Source organism: Coenobita brevimanus, chromosome 97 (genome assembly GCF_032717465.1).
Source record: "Coenobita brevimanus isolate Jiangsu-jjx chromosome 97, ASM3271746v2, whole genome shotgun sequence".
In the NCBI taxonomy this organism is placed as follows: Eukaryota; Metazoa; Arthropoda; class Malacostraca; order Decapoda; family Coenobitidae; genus Coenobita; species Coenobita brevimanus.
The window spans coordinates 31,271,984-31,288,607 of NC_137050.1; the positions used below are offsets into that span (position 1 = coordinate 31,271,984).

At 40.1% G+C, this 16,624-nt stretch overlaps 1 protein-coding gene across 1 annotated transcript in view; it reads right to left on the reverse strand.

The window, feature by feature from the left end:
* Positions 1–16,624, reverse strand: part of whd (carnitine O-palmitoyltransferase whd) — a 454,516-nt gene that overhangs the window by 240,619 nt on the left and 197,273 nt on the right. Inside the window, exons 8-9 of the mRNA XM_080283386.1 lie at positions 4,935–5,086; positions 2,704–2,864 (exon numbers count right to left, since the gene is read on the reverse strand). Coding sequence (XP_080139512.1) covers positions 2,704–2,864; positions 4,935–5,086 — 313 coding nt within the window. The remainder of the gene's footprint in view (positions 1–2,703; positions 2,865–4,934; positions 5,087–16,624) is intronic.

Genomic DNA, 16,624 nt, shown 5'->3' on the forward strand with positions numbered 1-16,624 from the left:
GAAAGATAGAAGAAGATAGAAGGAAAGAAGGATGGAGGAGAGGACAGGGCAGACACCCGAGAGCAGCACTACATTGAGTGAGTGGATGGTGAGCGCCCCCACCTACCACAATAACTTTTCCATTAAAGATCTATGAATGAATATCTGATCTACACAACCTCTTCCCTTCCTAAAACCTCCCTGTTCTTCTCCAACTAAATCCTCTGTTATTTCCCTAACTCTGTCAATAAGTATCTTACCATATACTTTTCCTATTACACTAAGAAGACAAATGCCCATATGATTACCACACACTTCTTTCTCCCCTTTTCCTTTGTACAGGGGAATAATTATACCTGACTTCCAATCCTCCAGGACTCTACCTTCCTCCTAGGCCAATCTGCACATCTTCCACATCCAAGCTACTACTATCTCTCCCCCATGCTTCAGCATTTCACCACACACTCCATCAATTCCTGGGGCTTCCCACATTATAACTTTCTTCATTGCTTCCACAACTTCCATCCTACTGATTTCTTCCTGTCTTCTCACCTCCCTCTTTCTCCCAGCCATTCCCCAGCCACTTATACTTGCATCACTTTCATTCTCTATGTTTAACCTCCCTGTTCTTCTCCAACTAAATCCTCTGTTATTTCCCTAACTCTGTCAATAAGTATCTTACCATATACTTTTCCTATTACACTAAGAAGACAAATGCCCATATGATTACCACACACTTCTTTCTCCCCTTTTCCTTTGTACAGGGGAATAATTATACCTGACTTCCAATCCTCCAGGACTCTACCTTCCTCCTAGGCCAATCTGCACATCTTCCACATCCAAGCTACTACTATCTCTCCCCCATGCTTCAGCATTTCACCACACACTCCATCAATTCCTGGGGCTTCCCACATTATAACTTTCTTCATTGCTTCCACAACTTCCATCCTACTGATTTCTTCCTGTCTTCTCACCTCCCTCTTTCTCCCAGCCATTCCCCAGCCACTTATACTTGCATCACTTTCATTCTCTATGTTTAACCATTCCTAAGTGTTCTCTCCATCTGCTCACATTTCCTACCGTCTCCACTAGTAATCTACCATTTTTATCTTTCACTCCCGAACCAACTTCTTTGGCACCCTGTCTAACTTTCTTTGTCTCTTTCCAGAACATTTTCTTACATTCCCTCCACTTTACACTCAAGTTCCTTCCAAATTCCTCATCCACTCTATTCTTACTATCTATTAATCTTATCACCTCTCTCTTCCCCTCTACATAAAACTCTCTCTTCCATTTCTCAACTTCTTCCACACCCCTGTTTCTCATCCACTCACTATATGCTTTCTTCTTCTGTGCCACAGCGTCTCTCACCTCTTCATTCCATTATGCTGTTCCCTGCACCCCCTTTCCTCTTCTCTTCAACCTATACACCACCTCAAATGCTGCACAAATTTCTTCTGTGAATATCTTGCACACACCTTCCACGTCCCCCCATCTGCTGCAATCCACATTTACCCAATCACTCCTCCACTTCCCTCTTATATTCTGCACGTGTAGTCTACACAGGGGTGAAGAAAACCTCTGTATAAAGTCAACAACTGTGCAGGGGTAAATAAGGCATGGAGTCAGCTTACTATACCTAATCTCTTGGAAGCAGATTTTACAAGAGAGGTAATATGATCTTTCCAAGATAAATCCTGAGACAATGAAACCCCTAGTATGTTCAAAGATGATGCAGGATTTGAGATGTTCAAAGATGATGCGGTATTTGAGATGGATATTGTTAAAATTAGAGGATACTGCTGTGGAACATTTTAACAGGTAGAGAGACATAAGAACTGAGTTTTTAATGCATGAAAAACAAGACTTCTTTTACCTCAATCAGATATAAGAGCCAAGTCTGAAATTAAGTGGGCCATATCTTCAGCACTGTTTGTTGAAGTGACTGCAGAGATGGACGCCTCATGATGCTAATGGAAAGGTGTGGGATGGAGTCATCAGTATATAGCTGGGCAGGGTTAGATGTACAGCTTACTTCACTGACAATTAGAAGGAAGAGAGATGGTGATAGGATAGAGTCCTGAAGACCACCAGTATCGATAGTTTTATGAGAAGAACAGTGGCCGTTTAGAACAGCAGCTACAGAAAGACCAGAAAGAAAGCTAGAGATGAAGGCACAGACAGAAGGATAGAAACCATAACAGGGCAGTTTGGAAATTAAAGCCTTATGCCAGACTCAACTGAAGTGAGATGTCAAGTGCAGTGGCAAAGCTTTTCCTCAAATTTTGAAAGGAGATGACCAAGCAAGGCTCTACAAACATTAACAACCCTAGGGCAAGGTTGCAATGACTTGTGAAGCATTTTGACTAGAAAAAGAAACTGTTCACCCCTGCTTCAACTCTCCAAATCTGGGATGGTTCCACAATGCAATGCTTGGGTGTTATATATATTGCTTGAAGCCTCTCCCTTGGGATACCTTCAAATTCACTTGCTATGAATCAGAAATAGTTTTCTGCCTCGCAAAAACCTGTTTGCACAAACAGAACTGTGAGTCATCAGACTTATTTTTATTTACGGTACAAAGTGCAGTATACTGTAAAAAAAAAAAAAAAAAAAAAAAAAAAAAAAAAGATTTAGGATCCAAAAATTTGGTTATATACATCAAATATTGCACAGCACAGTATAACCAATGCAATTACAAACACATAAAGAACAAAATCTTACCCTGCCATTGCGCATCACAATGACATTGAAAGACTTGTCATACCAACGATCATATCCTTTCCCATGCAGCATGGCTCTCCCAAACCTATCCAACTGGGTTGGATCATCTGGGCAGTAGTCATATTCATCATCCTCAAGAACTACGACAAATGCTGCCTTTTCTGTGAGCAGGGAAAGAGAAGTATAAATTCAGCACTTGTTTTCAAAACATGTATTTCTTAACCCGTGGATTGCACAATTACCTTTTGTTATCCCACCCCATGGTGAGCAAAAAATGGAAAAAAAGTTGTGTTTGTTTATCATAAACTTGAAGATAAACATCCAGGGCATCATCTGGTGAAAAAAAGCAAAAAAAATCTCTCTCTCTCTCCATCTTTGCATAGCGTCATGCATAAATTTTTGTAGGGTTGAAGTAGTTAGTGGTGATCCATGGCCACTGGAAAGTTAGCACAGCCTGAGCTGTGGCTCTCAACACGACGCTTCTCAGCCAGAGCTGTGGCTTGCAATCCACGGGTTAATACCTGTAAATATGGAAATTATGTAATACAGTACTGTAAATTTCATTTTTATGAACTGCTTTTACTGAATATAATGCTTTTTCCAAAATGGGCATATCTAATTGCCATACAGTGATCCCTTCAATTTACATGGCTGATGTATGACTGAATTGTTCATTGGAAATCAAAATCGTGCAAATGGTACCACAGAAACCCATGTCATAAGGCTAACTGGTATGGTGAAATCTACAGATTTTCCCAAAGTCCTCCTTTTGGCTCTCTTGAAAGATTTTGAACCTCCCCCCATCCCACTCATACCTAATATTTATTGTAGTAAACATACAACCTCCAGGAACATCACTGGGCATATAAAAGGGTTAATTAGAATGTAAAAAGTGGTCAATATGTGGTGACCACTTATCATTACCATTATAGGATGGAGCAATGCTTGGGTGTTGGGGAAGTGTGTATCGCTCTCATTTTTAACCCTATGAGATTCTGATGATGTGGCTGTGAGTTACGTGAAATCCAACCTCAGAGATTCCGATGAAACGTCCATGCACTGAATTAAAATTACAGCACAATTGCTGGCATAAATAGCAATAAACTATATACATCACTCAAAAGGCAATTTATTAAAGTTTTGCATGGTGCAAATAAAAATTTATATATCATTATTACTTTATTTTTGGGAAATATTTTTCTACAGCTACATGTAAAATTTTTTGTTTTAGGCTAACTTCAACCTGTCATTTCGGCTTTTAATTTTTTTGTTTTCCTTTTTTTAACATACTACAATAGAGTACAACTATTCAGCTTTAAAATGAAACCAAAATAAGCATCCAATCATGAAAAGTAAATTTACACAAACCAATCATAGAAAAGTATTGTTATGCAAAAACACGATCAGCATGAAAGCGAGTGAATCTGAGACTGACATAATTTGACCAGGACTGAAACCTCACAGGGTTAATAAATAAAATATTCTTAGTGAGTGTAGTTCTATCTGTGGAAAATAATGTTTTCATAAACATGCATGCAGGGAGTGACTGGGTGACACTGCCAGGCTGTCTCCTTTGTGTTATGAACTTATGTAGCAAGTTGCCTGCTTTCACTCTGACTCATAACCATCTGTACACCCCCTTCTCACTTTTAATAAACAGCAAAATATTCCTAGTCCCTGTAGCTCCTTGTGAGGAAATAATTAAATATTTATGTAAATATGCAAGCAGACACACGACACCAGGTCGTGCTGATATGTCACCACGCAGGACTTTCACTCTTGGCGCCCAACAGACCACGTTTCGAGGGAACCAACTGCTGGGATTTTCCTGTGCAAACAAGATTCTTTTCCATATAATAAGAATTGGGGTAGGGATTATCTCTACACTTGAATGGCAAAAATCATAAATGGAACCCGCATAATTGGGGAGGAGGGTCACTATAATCTTATTTAGCACCTGGAAGTCCTAAGTTCCATCACAAACCATACCTAGTGCTGCCTAACGGAGTTTACAATAATTTCCAATTAAGCACTATAAATTGTGGCCATTAACATCAGTAATAAAAATAAATGACATATACAGTAAACCTACAGCCAATACTGGATTGAGTACAATGGAATGAAAATTAATCACAACTGGGAAAACTTCAAAATCACTTACGCAACCCATTAATTGAAAGGCCCCTTTCTCTCCCCAAATATATACACATTCGGCTCTGCTAGTCTCTCACCAATGGCCTCAAGAGAAGCACGGTTGACTCCCTTGCTGAAGAACTTGGTACGTGCCTCAGCCCAGGGTTTGCGCTCACCAGCAGTCAGGGCACCAAGACTTGCCTCTCCTTTCTCTGGTATAGTCTCATCTTCTAGGATGCGTTCAAATTGCCTGGAAAAGGTTCATCAGTGGTTTTAATGGTTACTCCAATAATCACTATAGAAATCAGGCGATCACTATGAGAAAGAAATGAGCACATTAAAATGTATTATATATAGAGTATGTATGTATATAAATATATTTATATATACAGTAGTATACCAGTAAACCATTTACCATGCTGGGTGGTAACCATATAACCAAATTTTGGCTCCTGTGGTTTAGTGAGTAATAAAGGTGCTCCAATCGGACTGAGCCGGTGAAGGTTTATATCCAAGGGATGGTTGGGGTTTATTGCTCACGTAATGCCACTCAGGGATGAGTGAGGCTGGTCACTCTCATCTTAAATGCCAGAACCAACCCTCCTAGCCCCGGGCTCCTAAGCTCCTCATGGGGCAACATAGTATTAGATGATGGATGGATGGATGGATATACCGTATTTTGCGGCACGTAAGACGCAGCATTGTGAAAGACGCATCCTAATTCTGGCAGGGCAGTTCTGTGAAAAAAAAAGTTTGCCCCAACCAAGACTGCAGTAAGGTTTCTTAATAAGAGCCATTACCACACAGATACACACTCACCTTTCAGAATCTATTCATTACTGATCATCAGCCTTTGGTTCCTTTTTTTTATATACAAAGAATGGTACAGAAAAAGAAAACCATGCCCCTTCTTGACAAAACGTGACTGATATGAGCCACTATCACTTAGATACACACTCACCTTTCAGAATCTATTCAGTACTTCTCATCATCCTTTAGCTTCTTCTTTTATGTACAAAGAATGATACAGGAAAAGAGAAAACAAAACCCCGTCTTAACAAAATGTGACTTCAAACCACGAGGCCATCTCAACTTTGTTGATAAATATGTATCAGTAAACTGATATAAACAATTTTTAATATTTTATGAATTTAAAACCACAAATGAAGTCAATAAACTCTATTCTTTCATTCACTGACGAAAACATAAAATACAATGAATGATCACATTAGTTCATTTATCCTAAAAGAACCCCGTCATATTCCACACCTGTTACGGAATTTCCTCACATTGCCTTGACTCAAGCACAATATCAGACAACTACCATCATTAATCATGCACTCTAACTAACCTGTAATTACCTCCACAAATAATATAAAAAGGTAGCACTTGTAAATACACAAATTACAATGTTTTACAACCAAAGTTCAATATAGCAAGGCTGCTTGGGAACAGGATAGACAGCTGTTTTTACTCTCTTCTCTCAGTATCACTCCTTCACTGTCAGCTATGTTCGCCTTGCAGCATCAACAATTAAAAATGCAAGCTTCACTGATCATAATTTACTATAAACATGCATTTCAAAACACTGACTATGGTGAAAACATCCATTGTTACACCTTAGTAACACTGCTGCCTCCCAGTCGTTAGACAGCAGTCTCTACCCCTTCCTCTCAGTATCACTTCCTCACTGTTTCCCTTGCAGCATCAACAGTTAAAAATACGTTCTTCACTGATCACAATTTACTAAAAACTGACATTCATCTCAAAACATGTCGAGAATGGTGAAACTATCTCTTAGCAACAATGCTGCATCCCAAGCGCTAGACAACTGTCTCAACCCTCTTCTCCCAGTATCATTCCCTTACTGTCAGCTGTTTTCCTTGCAGCATCAACAATTAAAAATACATATTTCTCTTACCAGAATTTGCTAAAAACAGACAACCATCTCAAAACATTCGAGTACTGTGAAAACATCCATTTTTGGTCTTAACACTGCTGCCTCCTAGTCGCTATGGTACACACACACGCACAGATGTACACACCAATGCAACATTCACTCGCCTCTGAAACATTTACATCAGTCTGTTTTGGAGTACCCAGTGGCTTTATTATATGCCAAAAACATCAAAATGTAGTTGGTTCTTCAATATAAATATCATCACTTAAGGACATGAAACATCTCAAACAATTTATTCATCCAAACATTGTCAGTGCAAGACTAAAGGTGTACAGCACCATTGATCCTAAATTTTCCATGGTTGCATCTGTCATGATCACCTAAAACCTATATTCACTTCATATTACTGTCATGGTGAAAATTTCACTCGTCTTCAAATCCTGAGAATTCATCACTACTTCCCCTGAGTCCTGAAGCATCACTGGAAGTCATCACCACGGTCATCATCACTGTTTCACTGTCACTCTCATACAGTAAATGGTCCTCAGTACCATCCATTGAATTGCTTATACCACACTTCATACGATTTTAACTTGGCAATCGTTTTAACTGAGCACAGGCGATATTCAGACTTGGGGCATTTGATACAGCCCACATTAACCTCCTCAGTACATGTTTCCTGAACTGAATAAAATCATATGGTGAGCATGAATAAACTACCCTATAAAATACATTGCTGGGCTGAAGGGATAATAAGCAGATTATCAGTTCCCTAACCTGACTCTTCCCACTTCTACTTCCTTAACTACACCCACACCAAACTCTCACCTACACCTTAGGATTCTGGTCGTTTCGGCCGTAATGTCCAAAATAGCAAACGATTTTACAACCTAACCTAACCTAACCTAACAAATTTGGACGTTACGGCCTAAATGATCCCCATTGCCGATCATGAGAGCTTTGCTTAGGCAGCAGAGATGCAGAGAGTGAACGTTGTCAATCATTCTGATCGCTTCGTCTGCTAAGAATACAGCAGAAATGGCGGATGCTGATATGAATCCCGTCAGGCACTGCTATTTCAGATATTGCATCAGTTATGCTACTCAGTGAATTTTATCCTATTTTCATAACAAAATACTGTAACTGGGTGTGCCCTGAGTTCCACAGACATTGCTAAAGTACATCACTTGGCTGAAAAAGTAAAGCTGTAACTTCAGGCAGTACTGTTTAACGTTACAACTGTTTTTCCTGTTTTTCGCTATTGGTATAATAAGACTGTTCACTTCTATGATACTCTTGTCAGGCATGAAACAAAATGTCACTAAGAGAAGCCAACCATATGAGGGTGACTGAATTTCCATATGCGACAAAAATCAATTCTGATGACTTGTCAGGTTCGCTTGCCAGCATCTCTCCAGTATGACTGGACTGCTTTGCTAGTTAGTAAGTGGATGGCAAGCAAAGTGGTTATGATTGCCTTGCAGAAGGTTAGCAGACAGTTCACCAGTTAGCATGTTAGCTTGCTAAAGTAGGGTGTACGCTAGACACTAAACTGCTAAGTTGCTAAACCGCTAAACCCCTTGACGGTATTGGCCAGTTGAGCTGAAAACAATCCCGTGAATGCTTTGTGTTCTTGAACTTGCATGTTTTAATATCTGCTGCATATATACACTCACAAAATGTCACAAAAGTAACTGACCTAATTAGGGTTACTGAATTTCCATATGTGACGAAAGTCAGTTTTGATGACTTGGCAGTTTCACTAGCCAGCATCTCTCCAGCATGACTGCTTTGCTAGTTAGTGAATGGATGGCAAGCAAAGTGGTCATGATTGCCTTTCAGAAGGTTAGCACACAATTCACCAATGAGCACGTTAGCTTGCTAGAGTAGGGTGTACGCTAGACACTAAACTGCTAAGTTGCTAAACCCCTTGACGGTATTGGCCAGTTGAGCTGAAAACAAACCGTGAATGCTTTGTGTTCTTGAACTTGCATGTTTTAATATCTGCTGCATATATACACTCACAAAATGTCATAAAAGTAACTGACCTAATTAGGGTTACTGAATTTCCATACGTGACGAAAGTCTGTTTTGATGACTTGGCAGTTTCACTAGCCAGCATCTCTCCAGTATGATTGCTTTGCTAGTTAGTGAATGGATGGCAAGCAAAGTGGTCATGATTGCCTTTCAGAAGGTTAGCAGACAGTTCACCGGTGATCATGTACGTTAGCTTGCTGGAATAGTGCGGATGCTAAACTGTTAAATTGCTAAACCACTAAATATCTTCACGATGTTAGCCAGTTGAGCTGTAAACAAACCTGCGAAAGTTTTATGTGTTTCTGATCTCGCATGTTTCTTAAATCTGCTGCATAAACACGCTAGTGTATATTATTTTTTAAAATAAAATCAAGTCTGCACACTGTAGAAAACACCTGTGGTAGCTAAGCAGTGAGATGATCATCTTTATAAGAGTTTCTTCTCAGTGGAGCCTAACTAACCTGCCTTAGTCTAATGTGCAGGACGCGTGGGGATATTTTAAGGTAACTTTGAGACAAAAAAGTGCGTCTTACATGCCGTGAAATACGGTATATATATATATATCTGTAGGTGGGGGCACTCACCATCCACTCACTCGATGTAGTGCTGCTGTCAGGTGTCTGCCCTTTCCTCTCCTCCATCCTTCTTTCCTTCCATCGTCTTCTGTCTTCCTTTCCTTCATTCTTTCCTTGTCCTTCTGCCTACGGGGAACTTTACACTCCCTCTTCTGTCTTTCTTTCCTTCATTCTTTCCTCTTCCTTCTGCCTGTGGGTGACTCTACACTGAGCGACAAGCCTAATGGTTTCCTGTACACCAGGAAACTATTTACCACACTGAGTAGTAACCATATAATCAAATTTTGGCACCTGGTGGTTTAATGGGTAATTATTGCGCTCCAGTCGGATTGAGCTGGTGAAGGTTTATATCCAATCGGTGGTTGGGGTTGATAGCTCATTTAATGCCACACAGGGATGAATGAGGCTGGTCACTCTCATCTTAACATGTTACTCGCGTTTCGGCAATATGAGTTCTCCCTCAGGCCACGTTTCACTTCAGAAATCTCTCCCACCAGTCTGCATGAAGCTATCACAGCGAGAGGATTTATGTTGCTTTAATGAGTACCAATCAGGGATATGCCTTCATAAAAGTAGTGCATCACTGGTGGTCCAACACATGGTATCCTGATATTTTCTTCTCATATTGCATGATGGACCACTGGTGGATCACTGAGGTAGTGTACCACTTTGGCCCAGGTAGCTCAGACTCCGCTCACTCTTACCTGGTGCTTCCGTTCTCTTTAGTTTGTTACCATCTCATTCTCTGTTGTGAAGTTCCAGGTGGCACTTAGCTATTTAGGTAGTTGAAGGAAATCCAAGCAAAGGTCCAACACTGCCTTTTTTAATTATCTTGTTTCTGGTAGAGTTGAGCAGAGGGTGTTGCAATGGTTTGGGCATATGGAGAGAATGGATAATGAACGATTGGTGAAAAAGATAACGAGATCTGATGTGAGAGGAGTAAGGCTGAGAGGGAGACCACGAATAGGATGGATGGACAGTGTGAAGAGAGCGCTGGATGCGAGAGGGATGTCTGTTGAGCAAGGAAGAGTGGCTGTGCGTGACAGAAATAAATGGAGAGAAATTGTGAATGAATAAGTGATGACGCAGCCCTGAGGGGATATTCTCCCGCATTTGGTCTGATCAGCTAGTCAGGTCAGGTGCGGGTAAGGGGATGGGTCTGTTATGATGTGGCAGGGGTAAACCAGTTCTGCTGTCGGGCCCTGCTGCGGATGTCACTGATTGCATTGCGCAGTTGACCCTTGTGCGGTGATGCGGTGAGGATCTGTCCGTTCTCCCCTTTGGGGCTAAGATGCGAATGAATGTGTTTGAATGGATGAGTAAATGGAGAGTGAGTCGTCCTGTCTCGGCTACCTCCCTTTCCTTGGGGGAAGCAGCCTAGGTATATAGATAGATAGATTGTTTCTTGTTCATTTTTCCTCCTTCTAATCTCTTCACCAGCCTTCTAAAGACTTGTTTTGCATCGCTGAAGACAGCATTTCTTGCAACCAAGCATAATGATAGCTGGGTAAATTGAATGCCATAATAGTAATCATCAGTATCCAGCCAGGGATAAGTACAAGTATTGATTATAATTAATCATTTATCATTATTAAAAAAAAGTCTAATAAGCAGATACATCCAGCACTTATCTTTTTTTTTTTTTCTTTTCCTAACAAAGCAAATGTAGAACTGTTCGAAACAAGAGTGCTTACTCCATTTTTCTTTCCGTAAAAAATCACAAATATTTATCGTTAGTAAATTTACTCCGCTGTTTTTGTTTTGTTTTGTTTTTTCTTTTTTCAAGAAAAGTGTATTTGCATCTCATGGCCCTAGTTCTGAAATACAGGGTTGTTTTTCAATGTTTTTGTGCAATTAATAGTATTGTTTGACATCTAAATGAAATGTAATTGTCACTGCTGGAAGTCTGACATATATTCTCTAACTAAATAGGCATTTCTCTAATCTTACATCATTATCCTATTGAACATGTCTTCTACTGTAGAAGCAGCAACAAAAAATCTGCCAAGCCAATATTCATGAAGGTGAAATACATGAAAAAGTGAAATCAAATTATTACTCATTATTGCACCATCAGTGTATCAACACACTAGGAAAGAAGACATCAAATGGTACACCAGTGGCTCAGCACACGGGTAACGTGTTGTCAGGACCAACTGCCTAGCCCTGGGCTCCTACGCTCCTCATGGGGCAATGTAGGATTGGATGATAGATGGATGGATATATATATATATATGTATATATATATATATATATATATCTATATATATATATGTGTGTGTGTGTGTGTGCCGGTATATATATAAACACACACACACACACAAGGCTCAGTGTTGGCGCCAGTAATGTTCCTGATTTACGTAAATGATATGGTATATGGAGTGAACAGTTATGCAAGTCTGTTTCCTGATGATGTAAAGATCTTGAGGAAGGTAGAGGTTGAGGAGGATTGTAAAATACTGCAGGAGGATTTGGATAGGATACACAATTGGAGCCGGACGTGGGAAATGAAATTTAATGTAAAGAAATGTAAAATATTGGAAATGGGTAAAAGTACCAGAAGGCCATCCCTGAATTATTTGTTGGATAATGAATTAATCACAAAAAGGAGAGAAGAGAAAGATTTGGGAGTGCTGGTCCAAGATAGTTTGTCACCAGAAAAGCACATTAACAAGATAGTTGGAGAGACTTATAAACTCTTGACTAACATAAGAGTAGCATTTCATTATATGGATGAGGAGATGATGAAAAAATTGATAGTGGCCATGATCCGCCCCAGGTTAGAATATGCAGTGGTAGTGTGGTCCCCACACAAAAAGAAAGATATAAACAAGATTGAGAGAATACAAAGAACAGCAACCAAGATGGTCCCCAATCTGACAGACCTGTCATACAGAGAGAGGCTAGAAAAACTGGATTTGCCTTCCTTGGAGGAAAGGAGAAAGAGGGGAGACATGATTGCAGTGTTCAGGACCATGGTGGGAGATAAAATTGACAAAGAAGATCTGTTTGTATGGGATAAGAGAGCAACAAGAGGACATGGAATGAAATTGAAAAAGTCAAGCTGCTCGAAGGATATCAAGAAATATAGCTTTCCTTACAGAAGTATAGACTTATGGAATAGCCTGGACAAAGAGATCGTCCTGTCTTAAAACTTAAACGAGTTTAAAGCTAAATTCGACTTATTGAGAAACAGCGACGGAAACCCACGAGCATAGTACATTCCGTGTACTGTATAACACAATTAGGTATATTAGGTAAATACTTAAATATTTGGAACGACTTAGACAAAGAGGTGGTGCATGAGAAAAACATTCATGTGTGTAAAGGTAGATTTGATGAATGTGGATATGGAGACAGGACAACATGAGCATTGCTCAATTCCTGTATACTACAAATAGGTAAATACAGGTTGCCAACAGAGATGCAGCTCCTCCTGGATCATGAGGAAATAATCGCTGAATCAGCGACGAAAAGGAGACCAGCCTAGTTATGATTATGTTAATGAGTGCCTGAGTGGTGATCCCATTGGACAGTTAAAAAAAAAAAAAAAAAAAAAAAAAAAAAAAAAGTGGTTTCTGTCATAAAAAGAACAAGACATAGTGGAAATAGAAAGTCTCCATATGGTTGAATCATGGTGGAAAGGGACGGTGCTTAGTTTACATCTGGTGAGAGAGACTTTGAGGGCTTCTTCAAAGGGAATGTGCGAAATGGAAGTATTAAGTTGAACCAAACAAGAACAGCAGGAGTAAAGAAAACAGCGAAGAGGAATATCCAAGAGATAAAAAAGGTCTATACTGTATCTATCTATCTATTGCCAGACGCCATAATCCCGTAACGGGTGGCCATTTGACATTTAGTTATTGGTTTTATGGGGAGGAGCACTAACCCTCCACCATCACACTTGTGACACGTAGGGAGCATGTATGGGTTGGTGATATACAGGTAACTCGCACGGAACACGATCTCACGGAACGCGCTCGCAATTATACACGGTAAGGGCTGGGATACATATTAGACAACGTAAGATTAAAGAACTATTATGAAAACTACAAATTAACGCAGGAGAGGCCTTTGAAAGATCAAATCCTCGAACGTCACCGCAGCGCTCGGTTTGTTTTGATTACGTGACGATCTAGGCGGGAAATTAGTGAGTGAGACATTCCCGAGTACAGTAGCACAGTATTTGTAAGTTAAATATTTACAGTACTGCACTGTTCTGGTAAGTTTATGTGCAACTTAAAGTACTATTAAATAACGTTAAAGCAAGAAATAAAGTCTTATAACCAGTTTACCTGATAGGCGTCAGAATATTGCCTTTTTTATTTGTTCGTTTTTTCCACAATACTGTACAGTATTTGTAAGTTAAATATTTACTGTTCTCGTATGTACTGTACTTGTAAGCACTTAAATAAAGTTAAATCATTAAATAAAGCCTTGTAACCAGTTAACCCGAATTATATGATTACCCATGATCGGCGTCGTCGGAATATTGCCTTTTTTGTTTGTTAAACTCTTACTGTACTGCTTTTCTACAGTACTGTATTTGTAAGTTAAATATTTACTGTTCTGGTATGTACTTGTAAGCAATTAAAGCATTAAATAAAGCCTTGTAGCCAGTTAACCTGATTTATATGATTACCCATGATCGGGGTCGGAATATTGCCTTTTTTGTTTGTTCGTTAAAGACTTATAATAAAAGAAAAATACATTTTTGTCTTGGTATCTTTACCTATTTGCTCAGGTTTGCTGTAATGGTTTGGATCATTTGGTGCAATGCAACTTGTAGAAAACTGTGAATAAACTTTCGGGAAGTGAACGAAAATCTGGGACATGAGACTGACCTTGACTTCACCCTCGGGCCTCTCATGTATCATCTGTCAGTTGACCACCTGCTATCGTGATGAGTGGATGTACGATTTTTTCGCTCATGGCCATGCCTAACCACACACAGGTACACCCATTATCTCGACCCAGACAGAAAATACAATCTTTTTCCTCTCTTGCAAAACACAAACAACCACCCTGTTTACGAGACAGCAATATATATTGCGAAAATAACAAGGTAAAATGATAAAGATGAACGTAAAATGATAGAGAAAGATGAACATGTTATGACGGAAGAAGTACGTTTTCCCCGTCTGTAAATGTATTTATTTCTGCTTTGTATCTGTATTCGTAATAATTAGACTTATTGTTAGTTCTGAAACTGCATTACGATTCTATTTTTAGCCATTCTCGTGGTGTGGGAGCTGGAAGTTGTGACACAACTTCCTTATTGCTAATCGGACTGACCCTCCACTTTATTCTCCCGAGGCAGAGTCTAGCCTTGGAAGACGTGCAGTTTTCTCATTTAGGACTGAAAATTCAACTCTTTCGCTCCCTTTTCCAAGCATGGGTACAACGATAACGTAAAAAAATAACTCGAAACTACCATAAATATATATCTAAAAAGTGAAAATGTATTCATAATTTTTTTTTTTTTTTCAGCCATTCCTAACAGATTATGTACTGAAATCATTCGATATCACAGTACTGCACTTCTAAGTTAAATATGTACTGTTCTGGTATGTACTTGTAAGTTAAAGCACTGGTACCAGTTAACCTGATTTATATGATTACCTATGATCGGCGTCGGAATGTTTCGTTGTGTTTACGTACAGTATTTGTGTGTTGAAGTTTTGCTCTGGAGTACTGTATTTGTGAGTTATAACATTAAATAAACCTTCTAACCACTTAAAGTGCTTTCTAGTGATTACCAGTGACAGATAACAGCAAAACAACACATTTGGGGGGTCTAGGGAGCAAAATACGGAGTAGTTTAAATATACGCGATTTCGCACGGTACACGGCACGGTAGGAACGAAACCCACGTGTTCCGTGCGAGTTACCTGTAGTTACCACCCAGCGTTGTAAATGGTTTCTTGGCTTACAGGAAACCATTTGGCTTGTCACTCAATATAAAGCCACCTGTAAAGGAAAGAAGAGCAATAAGAAGTGACAGGAAAGATGGGAGATACAGGAAGAGAGGAGGGCAGGCACAAAAAGAGAATGATAAAGGATACGGAAGAAGTAGGCAGCACTACATCAAGTGAGTGGATGATGGTTGCCACCACCTACCACCATAAAAAAGGTGTGGACAGTAATGAGAGTTTAAGGAACGGATCATACAGCAGGAAAACGAGATCAAAATTCCATGGAATAAACTGGAAAAAGTTTGTACACGCAGTGACGAACAAGAAAGAGAAATTACAGAATTAAAGGTGAGCAATGAATCTGCCTCTAATGAAATAAAACAGCTTAAAAGGGAGAATAAGAGGTTGGAAGAAGAAAGAGACAGGATGAAAAGCAAACTAGATGAGTATGAATCCAAATCAAGAATGCAAGACGAGCACATTAAAGAAATCAAGGAGCAACATAAGGGGTGGATGAAAATTCAGGATGAAGGAAATGTAAATATGAACGAGATTACAGTAATCACTCTAATATCAGGATGCCCAATATCCGAACATCCCCACTACCCGGACATAATCGTCCCGGGATCCAACATTCTCAAAATGGTCCGAAAACCCCAAAAAATAAAAAACAAATTTTTCCCACCCGTAATTTGAACTTGCCGCGCGCGGCGCGGGAGAGCATTGAAGTGGCGCGTCATTCCTCCGACGTCCGATAGAGCGCCGCTGCATCCTCCCCACTTCCCGCCTGTCTCTCGCCGCGAGTGCACGCTCATCATTATGGCTGCCCACATGATCACTTTTGTGGTGGTGCCTTACCTGCTGCAGGGACTCCTGCTGCTCTCAGGCCTCCTCTTAGTGTGTGTGATGATGGCCCTGCCACCTGAGAAAAGGAAGAGAGTGGTGTTAACTCTGGAGAAGAAGGGGGAGATATTGGAGAAAGTAGATGCGGGGTGGTCTTCTTCCCGCATTCTCCGCGAGTTTAACCTGGCCCGGTCTACTTTGTTCAATATTAAGAGATCCCGAGACAAACTCATGCAGTACACGGCTGACTTCTTGTCGAGAAGCAAACGCAACGTGGAGAGGAAGGTTATGTTTACCCCCAGGTTTGCAGAAATCGACCGATCCACGTTGATTTGGTATCGACAACAACGTGCTGCTGGTGTGATGATGCGTGGCACGAAGCTGAAGGCTGCTGCTGAGAAGTTCGCCAGGCTTCACGACGCCCTAGACTTCAAGGCATCCGAGGATTGGCTCTTTGCGCTCAAGTTACGGCATGGCCTTACAAACCGTAAAGCACATGGCGAAGCATTTGACGCTAA